Source organism: Podarcis tiliguerta (assembly GCF_965153285.1).
Source record: "Podarcis tiliguerta genome assembly, chromosome: 4".
Classification (NCBI taxonomy): domain Eukaryota; kingdom Metazoa; phylum Chordata; class Lepidosauria; order Squamata; family Lacertidae; genus Podarcis; species Podarcis tiliguerta.
In genome coordinates, this window is record NC_139537.1 from 67,170,757 (window position 1) to 67,188,259 (window position 17,503).

Consider the following 17,503-nt stretch of genomic DNA (forward strand, 5'->3'; position numbering starts at 1 on the left):
GGGCACATTTTGAGGGGTAAAGAATGAAACTGGACTTTCTGCAAGTAATTTTAATGTCAGGACCCTGGAATTGCTCTAAAGGCTTGCATTCCCTTCTGCAGCAAAATTTTGTGAGCCATCTTCTAATGCTTGCCCCATCTTATGATTTAAAGTGAATCATGATTAGAATATTAGTGGGCATGCTGACCATAGTTAAAAATGAAAAGGGAAGGGAATGGATATCCATGTTAGACAGATGAAGGAACGTAATGGAGTACCTGCTTCCCATATTTTCAATACGATTCACTGCAACTGCATTGGGTTCTTACAGAACTGCTAGACGTTTGATTAAGACACAACATCCTTTTGGTACTTAATGAGTGTGCATTTATTTTGACTGATGACTTATGCATTGATTATTTAATTCATTCTAATGACATTTTTTTAAAAAAAACCAAAACTTTAAAACCTGCCATTTTCTGCTTCTTTTCCACTAGTAGTTCCACTGAGATAAATAGAACTGTGAAAAGAGAGGGGGGAACTTGATTCAAGAATGAATTCCCTAGGGAACGTTCATTGTTCCATCTTTCCAGTGAAATTGCTTTATGCCATTCTGTGACGATAACAAATGAATATGCAATATTGGAGTGGTGGTGTATATGAATACACAAGTAGCCATTTGCAATAATGAATCCCTCTGGTGCTCTTGCTATTTTTAAGGTGCACTTGAATACTTCTGAATAAATTCCTTCGTTTTAATGTTCAAAACATCATGACAGATTGTAGCAGAACTTTTCCAAGGTGCCGTGCCCAAGCAATTAGCAATGGTCTCTACAGAGAGTCTCCACAGCATGGCAGCAGTTCACAAAAACCTGCAATCTCCCTGGTAGCTCCACATACTTCTGAGAATCTTTAGTAGGAAACTGTCAGCAATTGTGACCTTGCTTTTTTTCATTCTTGGGTAGTTGTGTCTGTTTTTGACTCCACTGGGGTACTTTGGAAAAATATGTGTCTCAGAGCGCATTCTTGGCATTAGTAATAATCAGCTGATGCATATGCTAAAAGACTACATATGGAAACCTTGCCTAATGTAACACCTTATTTGCAAGGGTTGTGTCAAACTGATTACAGGACACATGGGCCTTGTGGAAGTGAATTTCTATAGGATTTGTGGGATTCCTTCTTTGATATGGACAACACACTCTTACTGCCTGACTGGCCATTATTTGATCCTACCGATGTATTTGATTCTTCTTTCCAATTTAGACCTTTATAATATAGAATCCCCCCCCCCTTTAGTTTATTCCTAATTGTTATATTCCTAATTGTTATATTGGCCTAGACTGTGTACATAGCCATATTTTTAGAAGGCACATCTACACAACTTTTCATCTTATTAAAAGTATGCCCTACACAGTGGGAAAGGCCTACTGGACATCTTCAAGTGGGTCTGGGAAAGCTATTGTTCATACTTGAACAAGTTACATCATTGGAATCATACATAATGTTCAGCTCAATGATAAAGTCAATTCAAACTGAGAAAAACACCCTTAAAACACCCTTAAAGTGGTGATTCCAAAACATTTTTATTCCTTGATTTAATTTAATTTCCCTCCATCTTTCTTCCAAGGAAATTGGTGTATATGATTCCATTTTTTAAAAAATTCTCATAGCAATCTTGTGATGTAGGTTAGGCTGAGAGTAGCCCCAGTGTTGCTGAGAAAGTGGTGAGATCCTTCTGAGCTGACAGTGGGATCAGGATTGGAGGCATTGAATCACAATGGCTCTGATCCTATCTCCAAGGTCATTTTCACATAATAGCACTGGGTGATTGTCTTTTAGTCACCTGGCTAAAAGCTGTGCTGTGAACTGCCACAGTGTATTATCTTAACCCCAGTGCTGTTCAACATCTATAGCAAGTAATGGGAGCATTCATTATCATATCTGTGGCATGGTGTCATCTGTGCAATGATGATATCCAGTTCTACTTCTGTAACCTCTGAATCAGGAGAGGCAATGCAAACACCTGCCCGGTGGTTGAACTCTGTGATGGGCTAGATGAGAGCCAATAAACCAACTCTGAATCTTGGCAACATGAAAGCACTGTGGGTGAACATTTCCCAAATCCAGATAATTGGTGAATTGCCTGATTTGGATGGGGCAAAAGAAGAGGTTTGTAGTCTGGGGGCTCCTGGGTCCATCGTTATCATTAGAAGCCCAGGTGTCTTCAATGGCTAGGAGTACCTTCTATCAGCTTGGGCTGCTAAGACAGCTACAGTCATCTCTGAACCAGGATAGCATGACCACTGTTGCCTATGTGTTTGGTAACCTTCAGGCTCTATGTGCTCTATAGGGCTGCCCTTGAGATTGGTTCAGAAGCTGTAGCTGGTATAAAACACAACAACTCAACTGCTCATTGGAGTGGGATATTGCAAAAATGTTACGCCACTGCTAAGTTTAAGGTGCTGGTTTGCCCAACCGATCACTGTAGACGAGGGCCTTCTGTAGATACCAGCTTATCAGGAGGTCTGTTCCACACAAAGTAGGAATTGGGCATTTAGTGTGGCACCTACCCTTTGGAATTCCCCCGTCTTGAACATTAGACAGGAGTTGTCTCTGTGGTCTTTTTTGTGCCTACTGAATATTTGTCATCCAATAAGCCTTTTAAGTTGAGATCTTTCCCAGTCTGTATCTGTAGTGGAGTGATTTTTGATAGGTTTTCAATATGTCATTTTTGTATTATCATCTGTTGCTTGCCGCCATGAGCTCCTTTGGGAGGAAGAACAGGGTACAAGTTAAATAAACATACAAACAAATATTCAGAACATTGGCCCATTCATCTCACTATTGCTTACACTGATTGGCAGTGGCTCTTAAGGGTTTCAGTTGGTAGTCTCTCCCAGCCCAACCTGGAGATTTCAAGTCCCTTCTGCATGTATATCAGACGATCTTCCAGTGAACCACAGCTGTAGTCTTGTTAGAACTCTACAACTAACAACATAAATTTTGGTAAAAGAGTGTTTTTGAACATCTATTCCAATTTGCAATTTGAGATTCACTAAGAATGTAATTAAACTATGTTCTCAGAATGACCAACTGGACATGTTGACAACAACCTAAGTATGCTATTCCTTTAACTCACTGACAAACTGCGATGTGTGCATTGCATTGCGACGGGTTACATCACTGGTCATGACATGATGTAACCCAACGCAGCATGATGTAAGCGTCGTGATACATTGGAGATTTAAAGAAACAGCAACGTTTCATATTTAAAATTTAGATTGGGGAATTTCCTTCTGTCCTGTCTTTTTGACCTTAATGATGATCTTTTAAAATATATGCATTATTTGATTGTGTTATTAAAGGAATAATAAACAGTGAAGTGTAGGGAAAATATGGTACAAAATGGTGACAAGTTTGAATGTTCCTGACTTCTACGTGTTTCCTAATGGTTAGCTGACTATAAGGGCAAAAATTGGGGTATCCTGCATTAAACTGATAACTGCTTTAGCATACTCTGGTCTGGATAGTGGCAGTTATTCTTTAGGAATGGGCCATGCTTGCAGTAGAGTGTTGGATTATGGCAGGTTTTTATCTTAATGTGGTTTAAATTATTTGCCATGCAGTTAAATATAAGTGATTGCAACTTGGTGGTGAAAAAGTACCCTAAGCATGTTATTCCATGCTTCCTTCGTACATTGAACCCAATAGGACTACTGTGTATGAGATCAGACTGGAAGTGACACATCTCATCCTTTTGATCCTTGGCATGTCTATTCTGATGTATTAAAAGTGGCCTGAACTCACTTAGATAAAGTATTTCACTTCTTATTTAACTTTGGAGTAGCCTCTTGAGTCTAGACTTTTAGCTGCGCTACTTTTGCCCTTCTTGTTTATTCTGGGTTATACAGTTTTTCTGTCTTCCTGCTATGGCCCGTTTAAATATTCTCCATGCTGTGTCTAGAATGATTTTTCACTGCAGATTGTGTTTATGGAAGAGAGACTCAAAATAAGATAAGTGGAATCCACAGGGAGAAATTGCAGCAGTTAACATAAAAACTAATCAGATCATGACAAGAGGATTATGGACAGAAGAGTGTGTTTTAAATAGTAAAGGAGAAACCTGCAATATTGGCTTGTAGACTGGATGTTGAGCATAATGAATTGAGCACAACAGTGAAATTGTAAACCTAGGAGCCTGAGCAAAGAGGGAATACCTAAGATTTTCAAACTGATGAAAATTAATTACCCTCGGGTATAAGTAAATGGAAGATTTTCTTTCTTTGCGGTCTAAAAAAACACATTACTGTGAAATTTTGTGGTACAATTATTTAATACTTCCCATTTCTGGACCTTGCTTTGCAAAGGATTGCACAGATTAATATTACTATGAACTAGTCTTTACAGCAGCCTTTGTTAGCTTGGTGCCCTCCAAATACTTTGAACTACAACTCCTCACTAGTTCCAGCCCGCACAGCCTCAGTTTTATACAATGTACCCTGCCAAATCCATCCGTCATTTTCATGAGCAAAGCCACTGGAAAAAAGTGCTGAAGTAGTTACTGCTAGACTCATCAATAGCAGATTACTGTGGACCACAGGGGATCCTGACACAAGGTGGAAAACCCTGGGGTGATGTAAGTGAAAATATTAAAGAGGAGGAGGTTGAGGTAATGAAAATAAGACACTCAAAAGAACCTGGAAACAAAGGCAGGAAGAAAGTTAAGCGAACACATAAGAAGAAAGAGCCATTCTGAACTTTGCTGAAGTGTAGTGAGAAAAAGGAGATAAAAACCAAAGGAGTGAGATATGTATTAAATTATGGGAGAATAGGGAAATGAATAGTGGCTGACAACTAGCAGTTAGTTAGGGATAGACAAGTCTGCCTATTCCAGGTCAATAGAACTCTTTCGGACGTGTGCACTCATAAGTCTGTTCTGTCTTCTTTCTCTATTAAACTGTCATTTTAATAAAGCCACATGAAAATTCACATTCAAATCATATTTTCTAACATATATTTAGCTCAAAACGTGCATTTTGAAATGTATTTTGATTGTTTTCTGGAGGAGACTTGCATCAAGGTTCAGGATTCATGGAAGCCAACAGTGCTATCTGAACCATGTCTACTTAGAAGTAAGTCCTGCTGAAATCAATAGGGCTTACACCCATGGGAGTAATGTTAGGATTATAGCTAGAATTCTGTTCAGCATATTTGTCCAGAAGGTATGCATCAGATCAGTTCATATTAGAGGCCACATCAAATTCTGAGGGACTAAAAATGGGATGATGTTTATGGAGAAGCAAGCCAAATTATATTTTGATCATATTACAGATTTTTGCATACAGAAAAGTCAATGTACGTAGCTTTGGGTGGGTATCAAAGTACACTTAAGTAAGTGGGAACACAAAGAAAGAAACTTTGTCCACCAATACTGTATGGAATCCAGAAACAAAAATGACAAAACCACAGTTGTGATGGGCTTCAAGGGCTGGCCAGTACTTTGCCCACACTTTGCCATTTCAGTAGGACCCAATCCTCACTACTATGTACCAGCCAGAAATGATTTTTTAAACAAAAAATGTATTCAGTAGGTTCCAAACCATAATGATGTTAGCCACCTGCATAATGTCAGCTGGTAATGGAGCCCAAAGGGCTGGAGCTGCAGCAGTAAAAGTCTGGTTTCTGGTACAAACTGAGCATACCTCTAGGGCATGTGGTATTCTCAACAGTCCCATCTGAGCAGCACAGTTGCCAGACAGGGATACAGGGGGCGAGATGGTTCCTCCAGTAATCTGAGTTAACACCAAAACACAAATGGGAAGTAGAACTGCACAAAGTAGTCCTTGCCTGTGGTTTCTGTGCATAGAATGGAAACATCTGAAAAGCAGGGAGCAGCTTGGGCATATGCAGGCCTTCCATGCAACCTGGGATCCCAATTACTCAGGTATCCAGATGACATACAAGGCTGAACATGTGAAGGATTCACCCCGTTTTAGCCATTCACATTCTATGAATGGACACCAGGGGCTGGTTGCGGCCTGAGCAGTATCCCTGGATATGGCTAAAAGTCTTCATATGAATACAGGTCATCATGCTGTAAAAGAAATGCAACAGAGAGACTGGAAATGTTTCTTGTGGTGTGTATATAAGCTGCACAGGGAGAGCCATGTTGTGTTAAAAGTCAGATGAAGTGACATCTACTCTCTTCATCTACATTTACCGTATTTAATGCCTTTGTTGGTGTGATTTACTAGGGAACATCCTTCCACAGTCAGAAAAGCAGACAGGTCCCGGGGTCAAATGCAACCTTCCAGGACTCTCTATGTGGCCCTTGGGACTTTCCCCAGGTGACACGCCTTTTCAGTTCTGCTTTGTGCCTCAAGTGTTTATGCCTGGCTGAAATGTTTCCTTGAGCTCGGATAATGTCTCTTTGTTGCTTGGATGTAGAGAGGTATATGAGAGCATGTATAGAAACTAGCCTAGTGTATAAAGGTAAAAGTTGCATTTATTGCCCATTTTTGGTCTCTGGCCTCCATATGCCATTGGCTTATGGCTCCTGGAAAATTGTCCGGTTGGGAGGATGACTCCTTCCTCTGAAAAATATTGTCTGCTCCTAATGTATGGTAAACTAAACATCCTTTGGATTTGTGGCCCTGATGTTTTACCTCATTAGCTTTCACGGTACCATCTGGTTCAACCCATGTCAACACAACTTCTTTGGCTGGTCTCTCTCTCTCTCTGTATCCCACTAAATGAGAAAACTCAACATGGCAAAATTATAAGCAACAGAAGGGGGAGCCTTATAAAGAATGAATAATGTCACTCATAGTTTAGAGAAATGTCACACCGAGCTTATATGAATCAATTTTTCCCACATGCACAGAACACCATCTGTGCGAGGGATTGTACATACTGTACTACTCTCTTCCCCTGTGGCTCCCCTCATAGTCACTCAAGACTGGAAATGGATTTTCCCCAAAGATCTTAGCCCTATGAGAGTTCCTGCATGTTATGTCTCAATATATCCAGATCTATGGGGAATTCTTGATTCTAAATAAGAGCTGTAATACTGTTTCTTACTTCTGTTTTTGCTCTCATGGTAAGTAAAATGTCGTGTATAACTATGGCAGGTATAATGTGCTTGGAACTGAATGTGTAATCCACACATAGGCCTGAATCTTTCACACTCAGAGGATTCTAAGTTTAAAATTAGATGTTTTAAGTTCATTGTTGCTGATGGTGGAAATGTGTATTCGGTGAAACAAATATCCTGACTTCTCTATGTTGCGTTATATTTTCCATGTGTGTTATCTGTGTTAATTATTTTGTTTGTATTGATAATAATTACATTAAATTCATTTCAAATACTACAGTGATTTTTGTCAGAAGACGAGCTACGTTTGGCATTTCCAAGATGTTGGGTATGGCCAGTAGGATTTTGACTTTTCCACTCTGAACAGCAACAGACCCAAATTTCTATTTGCCATGTCACAAAAGTGTATACCTCTCCTTGGTGTACAGAATAGTTGTGTAGTTCTTTGGATCCAAACCATAATGACTTGGGAACAGAGACAATGGCACAACTTAGGCAGGCATCTGAAACAGAATTTCATATTCATTTTCACCACTTATCCCCAATCTTTTAAAATATTTGCTAATTAAAAAGTCTTATTTGATGAATATTGTACTATGACAGTGCACTGAAAATTGGACTGTCAACTGAATTACAAAGAATTCATGTATACAGAATGTATTTTTTTTCTTATCAATTTTGAATGCAAAATAAGCAATCATTTTAAATAAAATTAATTGCATTGTCACAACATTTGATTTTTTCCTACCAGTTTTTTTCTGATTTGTTGTCTTTAGCATTTATGTTAGTGTGCAATTTGCATCCTTTTTTTCAGATTCAAATTTTGACTTTTTGTGTTACTTTTTTTTCTTTTTTCCACTTTTTGGATAGTTTTTTTTTTCCTTTAAATTTTTGGGAACCTGCTGTTTTTGAATTCTCTTTTTTCCCTTTATTCTCCTGCTCACTCTGATCCCAGGAGCCAACACAAAGAAAAGCGCAGATGATATAACCAGTAATGATCGTGGGGAAGACGAAGGTATTTTTTGTTTTTGTTTTCCCAAAAACTGAAACGTGATATGCATGAACATTAACTTTCCCCCTCCTTTATTTAATCACACACATTTCAGTGTGCTGCTTTATTTTCTTCTTATCTGGAATCAACTTTCCTTTCCACCTGTTTTTTTCTTCTTCCAAAAATAAGACACAAATTAGCATTTAGATGACTGCAATTCCCCTTTGAGATAAGTGTACAGGTTATCTGTAAATATGTGTGAAGTGAGTAACATAAATATTATTTACAACCAAAAATGCTTCCTTATTCCCAGTCCGAATTTTTGCCTAGGAAAAGGGGAAAAAATATGGAATTGAAACCTTGCATGTGTATCTTTTCCTTTATCTTTTTAGTACATTTTGTAAATTCACCTTCACCTTATCTCCCTCTTTCTCTTCCCCATATAGTGGATGCAATTACTTTGTCTCCAGTTTCAGACCCCGCTCCCCTGATATTTCAAAGGAAACTGTTTAATTTCTTTTATTCTTTAAAGCTTTCTTCCTTTGCATGTATCCGGGACAACGTTAACACTACCATTTACTCCCATATTGCTCCCAGGAATATGGTTTGTGTGTTTATATATTATATATAGCACACTAGTGATGCCCATCCTTTTGGGATGTCCATCACTTCCATGTTATTGTAAACATGCACGGAAGCATAATCATGTGGGTATATGTTTTATATATATTTTATATATAAAATCTGTGAAGTGTCATGGATACAGCTACTTAGGTTGTAGCAACTGCATTATTCTGGTAGGTGTAAAGGAAGCCTAACTGTGGTGGGGACTTTTATGGGGGGGGGAGTGAATTGCAGGATTCATTTAAACCTCTGTGGATTATTGGGTGCTTGTCATTCAATGCAAGAATTTTAGAACTTTCCCCATAAGGATGGAGGGAAGTACCTTAATAATATGACATGACGATGTTTCTCTTTCTCTGTTTAATAATAAGCACATATACTATAAGAATACACTATCAGCATTTGTTTATATTCAGATTAATCACAAACTCTTACGAATTTCAGAGAAAATCTTAATTCACTCCTAAACCTCTTTATTGTTCCACATTTAATAACAGCTGTAAGAACAGACCACTATGCTTTGAACCCTTTTCAGACTAATTACACTTAGCTTGTTTTTTAATGTTACACATCCTGACAAAGGTTTGCATAAACAGATGAATTATCTGAGTCTGCCACTTTCATGCATTCTGGATTTCAACCTCACATCCTTGGTGTCTGGTCTTTTCTTAGCCTTATTTCACTTCTTTTCTGTGTTTTGAAATTTGACACTATTTCAACTAGCATGGTAACATTTGCCCTTTCTGTTCCCTTCAGAAATCTTTACAGTTATGGTGCGGTCACCTCTTAATCTCCTTCTTTCTCGAGAGTTTAGAATTATGGTGGCTTTTCTGACCTTTTCAAGTACAGCTGCTGAGATCTCTGCTTCCTTGTTATTGCGACTGTTCACCTTCTTTTCCATTGCTCTGCTGCTGTAATAATGCCTTTCCAAATAAAGTAATTAGACATTTAGTTCATACACAGCAAATTGATTCTGTCATGCAAGGGCTGAGCTCAGAAATTAGTTTTTCTGTAAAGTACATCTACCCTCCCTCCCTCCCTCCCTAAGTTTGATTATTTGATTTCTATACCACTTAATATATTAAATAACATTTTCTGTTCCTCTTATGGGGGCAGATCTGAAGGAAGGCTGCCAGTTGCTGCCCCCTATGCTAGAGTCTATATCTTCCATTTATAATAGGTAAAGGAAGGTATTATATTCCATACTGGTATCGTGAACAGCAGTACAAATGTGATTCTTAGCAGAAAATATATGTTTTATTTATCTTGCCAAGGATACGTGAAAATATATTTCTTTCTTAGTTGGAAGTCTGTTAGTTGTTAGCTAGTGCATACCTACCATAGGAGCAGACCTTCGTAATATGCTGCCCTGTGCGAGGCCATTTGATGCCATCCCCACAGCCCTCACAGTGCTGGCTTGAGCTGGGCTTTGAGAAGGAGATGTGAGGCTCTGACAGGTTCCTAGTGTCCTCCTTGGCTGCATGCCTGGTGCAACCACACCACAAACACTGCCCTAAATCCTCCTCTGCCTACCATGTGTTCTAGAACCCATACAGATACATTGGCGAGTCAATATTTTTCTCCATCAAGCTCTGGATTCAAATCAAGAAAATGTGGGAGTATAAAACACCACATATTGGTTTCATAACGAGAGGTAGATTGTGGACTAAAGGGAAATACTATTTCCCATTAACATAGAACTATTAATTGCCCGTCAATTTATTAAATAGAATATGCAACCATGAACTAGTTTAGGAGAGCTATTCTGAAGGGTGGTTGAAAGGTACTGTGGCCCTACCTCCAAATAAAGTCACGTATAGCTATAGCCACCACTTTTATACATACCTTTGGTTGGTTAAATGGGAGACTCTTCTAATGGGTGAGCAAAATTGGCTGCTCCCAATATACTACCCTTTTTTTCAGCTGACAAATTGAGGGAAAGCCATTTTGCTTCTGTTTTGAAAATCACAGTTCAACCCCACAGATGCCTCTAAAAGTGGTTTCAGTGGCAGAGAAGCTTCTTACAATAAATGGGAGGGAAAGGTTACTTATTTTTGCATCTTTCTCCTCCTCCTTTTTCTGTGAAACATTTTGGTCTTTTAAAGTATTTTTGAAGCAAGCAATGGGTTGGCAAATTGCGAATGTCATTCCTAGTGGTCCTCCGTTGATTCAATTTAATTAGTTTAGACAAAGCAGAATGCAGATATGAAACTCTTTTTGTCTCCCTAATATCTGTCAAGATATTTTGCCTGAAGATTTTCCCCACCCACTTCACATCTTACTGTGAATGATAATTTTTGGTGGTGGTAGTTTGTTGAATATGCTTCAAGAACTGCAACATTATCAGTTTCGGAAATTGAGGAAGACAGAAAGACATGGGATGGTGCTGCTATTTATGTTAATAAACCTATTAAAAGTTTGCTATTTTAAAATAATGTTTATGTTATAAACCACCTCATAATGACACTTTCTGTACATTACTTACTTCAACTTATGTATTTTGCATGTGAGATTCCTACATTAACTTGAGGCCTAGTATTGTGTGATACATATTCCAAAAGCAACACAGCTCTGTTTCAAGTTGTGATCCAGGTGAGACTCAGCAGGTATAGTTCCCCGCCTCCACCACCATTCCAGTTGTGCAATGAGAGATGCTGTCACCTGTGGTACTCTTGGCCCTTTCTGAGCTTATCTACAAGCCCTATCTCCTTTTTTATTCTGGTCCTAACTGAAGAAAGCAGACTAGTAGATAAGAAAAATAGATGAAGTGAGAAAATATGCAAAAATTATTAACACTTTGTGGGGGCGGGGATAGGCAACAGTTTTCCTTTAATACTTGTATTACTTTCTTGTGTTTTCCTTACTTGTGTTCTTTTCAGACATACATGATCAGAACAGCAAGAAGCCAGTGATGGTCTACATCCATGGTGGATCATATATGGAAGGCACAGGGAATATTGTTGACGGCAGCATACTGGCCAGCTATGGAAATGTCATTGTTGTAACCATCAACTACAGGCTAGGGGTTCTAGGTAAGTTCCCCTCTTTTTTCTTTCTTAAGTCAATGAGTGATAACAGTTCTTCAGAGCCACTTCTGATTTATTTCTCTTAAACCATTTAATGGTCGATACATTCTATATGTTGGTTCATGCTGTAAAATCCCAGTGGGTGTAATGGAAAGATACCCTCCTCCATGCAGTGCTTTCAGAATCTGTGGTTCTAATTTGATGGATGCATTTTATAATGAACTATGCTTATTAGTCTCTTCCATCTTCTGGGAAAGAGCACTGAGGCAAAGCTTTGTATAATCAATTCGATTTCCTTTTAGTCAACTCTTTCCACATTGGTTATTGCTTGTGTTGCTGCGTGAGGTTTTTCAGATAACATATATTAGATTGGAGAAACTGAATTATATTGGTAGGCGATGTTTTTTTTCTTGAATGTAACCACTTCTGCTGTTGCCTAAATCACTGGCTGGGTCATGATGGTATGAATTCAAGGCAGCCAAGATAAGTTTTCTTTGTGACTCAGTGACTTCCTTGCCTTGGGCTGAAAACTCTTACAAACACACTCTTATAACAACCTTCCTTGCCAATAATGAGCTGGTAACAACAAACAATGAAGCTACATTTGAATATACAGTGGTGCCTCGCAAGACGAAATTAATTCGTTCTGCGAGTTTTTTCGTCTTGTGAATTTTTTCGTCTTGCGAAGCACCACTGTGTATTGACGGTTTCCCATAGGAATGCATTGGCAGTTTTTAAAAAAAGGCGCAAGACGTTTCGTGTTGCGAAGCAAGCCCATAGGGAAATCCATCTTGCGAAGCAACTCAGAAAACGAAAAACTCTTTCGTCTTGTGAATTTTCGACTTCCGAGGCATTCGTCTTGCGAGGTACCACTGTAAAATATTACATTTGCCAACATATTAGCAGATACATGTGGATTTTGTTTTGTTATGATTTTCTGGGTAGTGAATAATGCAAACTGTGGCTACTATTCGTTTCAAAATCTCATGCTATATAAAGAATGAGTCACCTGAAGGTCGCCATTATTTTCTCACTGGCACTTGACTGAATTATGCCTGCTTTTAAGCTTCCTCATGAAAGTTAAAGGCTTCTGGTTATTAAAATGTGGTGAAACATAGACCAGAAAATTAGTTTGCCTTATATTACTTAACTAATAAAATAGCTATGTTTTTTTATTTAAAAAACTAATTGTTGTCTCAATAATATATTTTTATTCCCCTACTTTTGCAAAAACAACAACAACAAAACCATCAAGCAGGAGTGCTTTTTTAGCTTTCTGTAGTGCATCTTCATTTCCTTAAATGAACCATTACTAAAGCACTGTGATTTTGTCTATCAATAAATAAGGCACTCAGCATGGAGCTGGCCATGAAAGCAGTCGGGAATGCAACTGGCAGAAAGGGCTGTGGCCAAATTGCTGACAAGTGCTAAGCATTCAAAAGCATTAGGCCTGTTTTGTTTGGCATGCATTGGTTGAGTGTTTGTTTTCAGGCTCAGTTCAAGGTGCTGGTTTTAACCTTTAAGCCCTACATGGCTTGGGACCTGGTTATTTTAAGGACCACTGTATTTTCCTCACATCTGAGCCATTGCTCCAGAACCCTTGATCCTATGAAGGATGGTGCGTAGATACTGGATTAGAGCCTTTTCTGTTGTGGCACCCACTTTGCAGAATATCCACCTGAGATTCATCATACTCCAACACTTTAATGTTTTACATAGTTAGTTGAAACATGGCTATTTATTAAAGTGTTTGGCTGAGTGCCCTTTTGGTTTACTTCATTGAATTCTGTTCCCACTTTGATCCTTACTTTTTTACAAATGATTTTATCATTTCTCTAGTCTGTTACATTAATGTTGGCTCATTGTGATTGCAGTTGTGGTTTTAGGAATGCTGCATATGTTATGAAATATTGTATTTTTTAAAAAAGCAGCTTTGAGTGGGATATAAGTTTTTTTCAAAAATAAAATACATTAAATACATTTCATCCCCTATCCAATACCTACCTCTCAGAAGAATAACAGTGAAATTTTAACTATAGCCACTGAGAAGTAAGTATTGAATCCAATGGGTTAATTCCCAGGTAAGGGGGTTAGGATCATGGTGTTGATGTGCTGGTTGTCTCATATGATATTGCGATTAAAATTAAAAAGAAAAAGAAAAAATGGTTCAGCTGATGCATTGATGTTGAAGGCTGTAAGGAGCAAAAACAATTTGGCATTTGTGAGCCACGTTCATAGTTCCCACTTCTGTACTTTGTTTGGTAGCATGCGGTTAGTTCTTAAGCAGTGTCTGTTGGGCTGGCTGGCAGTGGCGATGATCTCTCTTCACACTTGCATCTTAGCCTGACCAGATGAGAACACCTGGGCAGTTTAGTACTTGTCTGCAATCTGGCTGTACCACAATTATGCATCTTGGTCAATCTCTACCTTTTGGCTCTCTGGCTACCCGGCACCTAAATGTGCCTCCTCCATTCCCCTCCTCTGCACCTGCTGACATATCCAAGCATATGAGTCAGTTAAGCGCATCATTGAGGGAGGGAGGCAGCTCACCCTTGCTTTGACCAGCCTCCACTTCTTGGAAGTGATAGGTGACACATAACAGCCATTTTAAATGCCACGACCCACCTCCATGCAAAATATCCTTCTGCTACCAAGTCTGTCCTCTGTCCCTGTCCCTTCTCCCACTCAGAGGCATGAGAAAACATCGGCTCCTTGCCCGTTTCCTGTTCATGTTCCTGATTAATAAACTGGCATCTCCTGTGCATGTTGGACATTAAAAATACCTTATGGTTGGATTACTCTTGTTTGACAATGTCGCTGTTAATGCTAGCTGACTTGAGCACTTCTTCCGATGTGGGAAGCAATATGCTAATTTCTTAACAAATAATAAAGAATGTGTTTCCTTTAATACTATCAATCATGGATGTCAGAGTAACTTGCAGGTTCAGTTTCTAGCGTGGGTAGTCATTCCACAATTATAGTGCAAACAATTATCCTAAACTCTGCCTTCAGTCCCATTTTATAATTTTCTTTCCAGGATGAATTGTTGGGGAGATAGATGTGCAGACATCTGTGCAAGCTAGCCAGGGGTTGAATAGTGGAGAATGCATATATATATATATATATATATATATTTATTGAACTCATAGGAGACCACCTGTTTCCAAATGTGCATTCTGTTAAAAGCAGTGCCTAGCATCCATATTTGGATATTCCTTCAGATGGTCTTCCAGTTTATACCTGCTGTTCCTAGATTTCTGTAGTTATTATAAAGCATGGGGCAGAAACTCAAAGTTGTTGAGCTTTTTGCCGATTTCCCAAAATTTCCCAGGACATATGGCAACCCTACTCTATGACTGCAGTCCTAAATGCACATATTCAATAGGGTTTACAGACAAAATGTAATTATGTAATCTAATTGTATATTACTAGTCCCAGTAATACATTTCAGTTTGTACAATACACAAATATTTACAAATTTAACAGTTGCTTATTTTAAGATTTCTTCTTCTTCACTTAGACCATTTAATATCAATGATGAAGCATGTGAACTATAACAATTTAAGTTTTGCTCTAAAGCCATCAGGCAAAGACGGGGGGGGGGGGGTCACATGCAAACACGTCACTAAAATACATCAATTCATTTAATTTAAAAGTCTCAAAATATGTTGAATTTCTGTTATAAGCAACCTGCTAACTGAAAACAAAATTGTTGTTAAAAGCAACACATTAGGCTGTTTGCAGTTTTTTGTGTTCAGAAATGATTTTCCCTATCCCCACCCATTCGTGACGTTTAAAATGTGATACCCATCTCTGCTCAGCAAGACTCCACCCTCCTCTTAGTCTAGAGATTATTTAATTATATATATTCACCTGATCTATGCTCAAGCGGTTAATAAAACTCAACAAGAAAAGATGCCTCATATATGCCTTTGTTTTCAGAGAAAGCCAAGTAAGCTAGTCTCAAGATTTTGCAACATTTCACTTGCACACTGAGCCTTTCTGTAGATCTGAAATTCTGATATAACTATGGAGCCTTAAATGCACCAAGAGGGTTGTATAAGGATCTGTTGAGTATATCGGCTGAGTCGTACACTGAACTACACTAGAGTGACATGCATATATAACTGATACCCAGGCTGTTTGTAAAGCTTTTTTCAGATATAGGGGAAGTACTGAAGAAGGCAAAGACTGAATTGAGGTCCTTTCTTTCCTTCTATACTAGGAATAAAACAATCACCACTAGCCAGGTTCGGTACTTTCACAAATAACAAAGCATGCACCAGAATAAGGCTGTGGGTAGTTATAGAGGTGGACTTGAAATGAGGGATGGAAGAGAAATGAGGTTTGGTTCACATTTTAATGCAAACCTGCTTAATTTGCACTTCCTGAAACAACACTTAAACTGAAACACAGCTATCTTGAGAAAGGCACACTTTTGTGGTGTATCTCCAACTAAAAATGCATGTATTGGGGATAAAAAGTGCATATGCACGCAACATACAAAGAATCATTATATTAGAGGGAACTGCTTGCAAAAAAACATGTATATTAGGCAGAATTACATACAAAACTGAAGAGAAATATAAGCATATTTTCAGGATGTACCTTAGGCACAAGCTGCTAATACCCAATTCAAGTTATAATACCTGTTGTGGCATGTACTACACAGTCCCATTTAATTTATTACTCTCTTGGATTTTGATAATAAAATTTGCTAGTTAAATTTGCTCCTTAGGAAAAAATGCAGCGCTTTCATGGGCAGAGGAATGGATTAACTAGAGACTAGCAGAGAAAGCTCAGATAAAAAGGTATTTTGATACAAATGGTTTCTTTGAAAGGTTGGGAGAGATTGCTTCTTCCTCCTCCTCCCCCGCCCCCAAATTGCAGCTGCAAGTGAAAGGATTATATATACAACTGATTATTAAAGTCTTCTCAGATAAACCTTCTTTAAAGTGCCAATAAGCCTGATAAAGAATATCAGCAATTTAATATGAAATGCTGCTCAAAGCATCTGTACTTATCACCTCCCAAAAGGCAATGGATTAAATGTTGGAAAACTTACATATATTTAGACCTGAAAACCAACCAGAAGTACACCCAAACAGCTTGGATTATATTCCAGCAGCTAATTGTGGACAGCTCAAGTGGGGTCTGGAGTGGAGACCATAGTCATGCGTAGATATGTTCAGATAATCAAAGTCTCCAAAGGTGGGCACTTGGAGAAGAAATTTGTCTCACACCTTCTGAGCTTCATGCATCCATGTTTTCTGAGTGCTATGTGCATAGACCAGGCTTCTTCATCCTTGGCCCTCCAGATGTTTTTGGCCTACAACTCCCATGATCCCGAGCTAGCAGGACCAGTGGTCAGGGATGCTGGGAATTGTAGTCTCAAAACAGCTGGAGGGCCGAGGTTGAGGAAGCCTGGCATAGACTTTCTAGGCACAAATTGTATCTCTTTCTTGGCAGGCTACAGATCAGTCTGTTGGATATGGGCTCAATGCAGACAAGGCTGAAATGAACAGAAGTCAGGCTAGTCCAACTGGTTGCACTCTGGCTACCTCAAGCCGAGTATTCATTTGTACCACTTCAATCTGTGGAATGGGCACTTTGGCAGTGCTCCTTCAAATGTTCATTCTGCACCTCTAAGGCATTGCTCTTTTAGTTTGGCAGCGCCTGAAATGCCCCACGCATTGACATTAGGCAGGTGTCTTCACTGTACTGTATTCTTTTCAGCGTCTGATGAAAATGTCTCTACTTTGGTAAACTTAACCAGACATGTACAGC

The 17,503-nt window shown here is 38.7% G+C and overlaps 1 protein-coding gene across 8 annotated transcripts in view; it reads left to right on the forward strand.

Moving 5' to 3' along the window:
* NLGN4X (neuroligin 4 X-linked) overlaps positions 1-17,503 on the forward strand; it is a 165,504-nt gene that overhangs the window by 64,145 nt on the left and 83,856 nt on the right. For 5 of the 8 annotated variants that reach the window (XM_083437763.1, XM_083437762.1, XM_083437764.1 and 2 more), the window contains 2 exons: positions 8,031-8,090; positions 11,570-11,722. The exons of 1 other annotated variant lie outside the window; for it this stretch is intronic. In XM_083437763.1, coding sequence (XP_083293889.1) covers positions 8,031-8,090; positions 11,570-11,722 — 213 coding nt within the window. The remainder of the gene's footprint in view (positions 1-8,030; positions 8,091-11,569; positions 11,723-17,503) is intronic. 2 more of the 8 variants (XM_083437767.1, XM_083437768.1) reach the window with 1 other exon arrangement.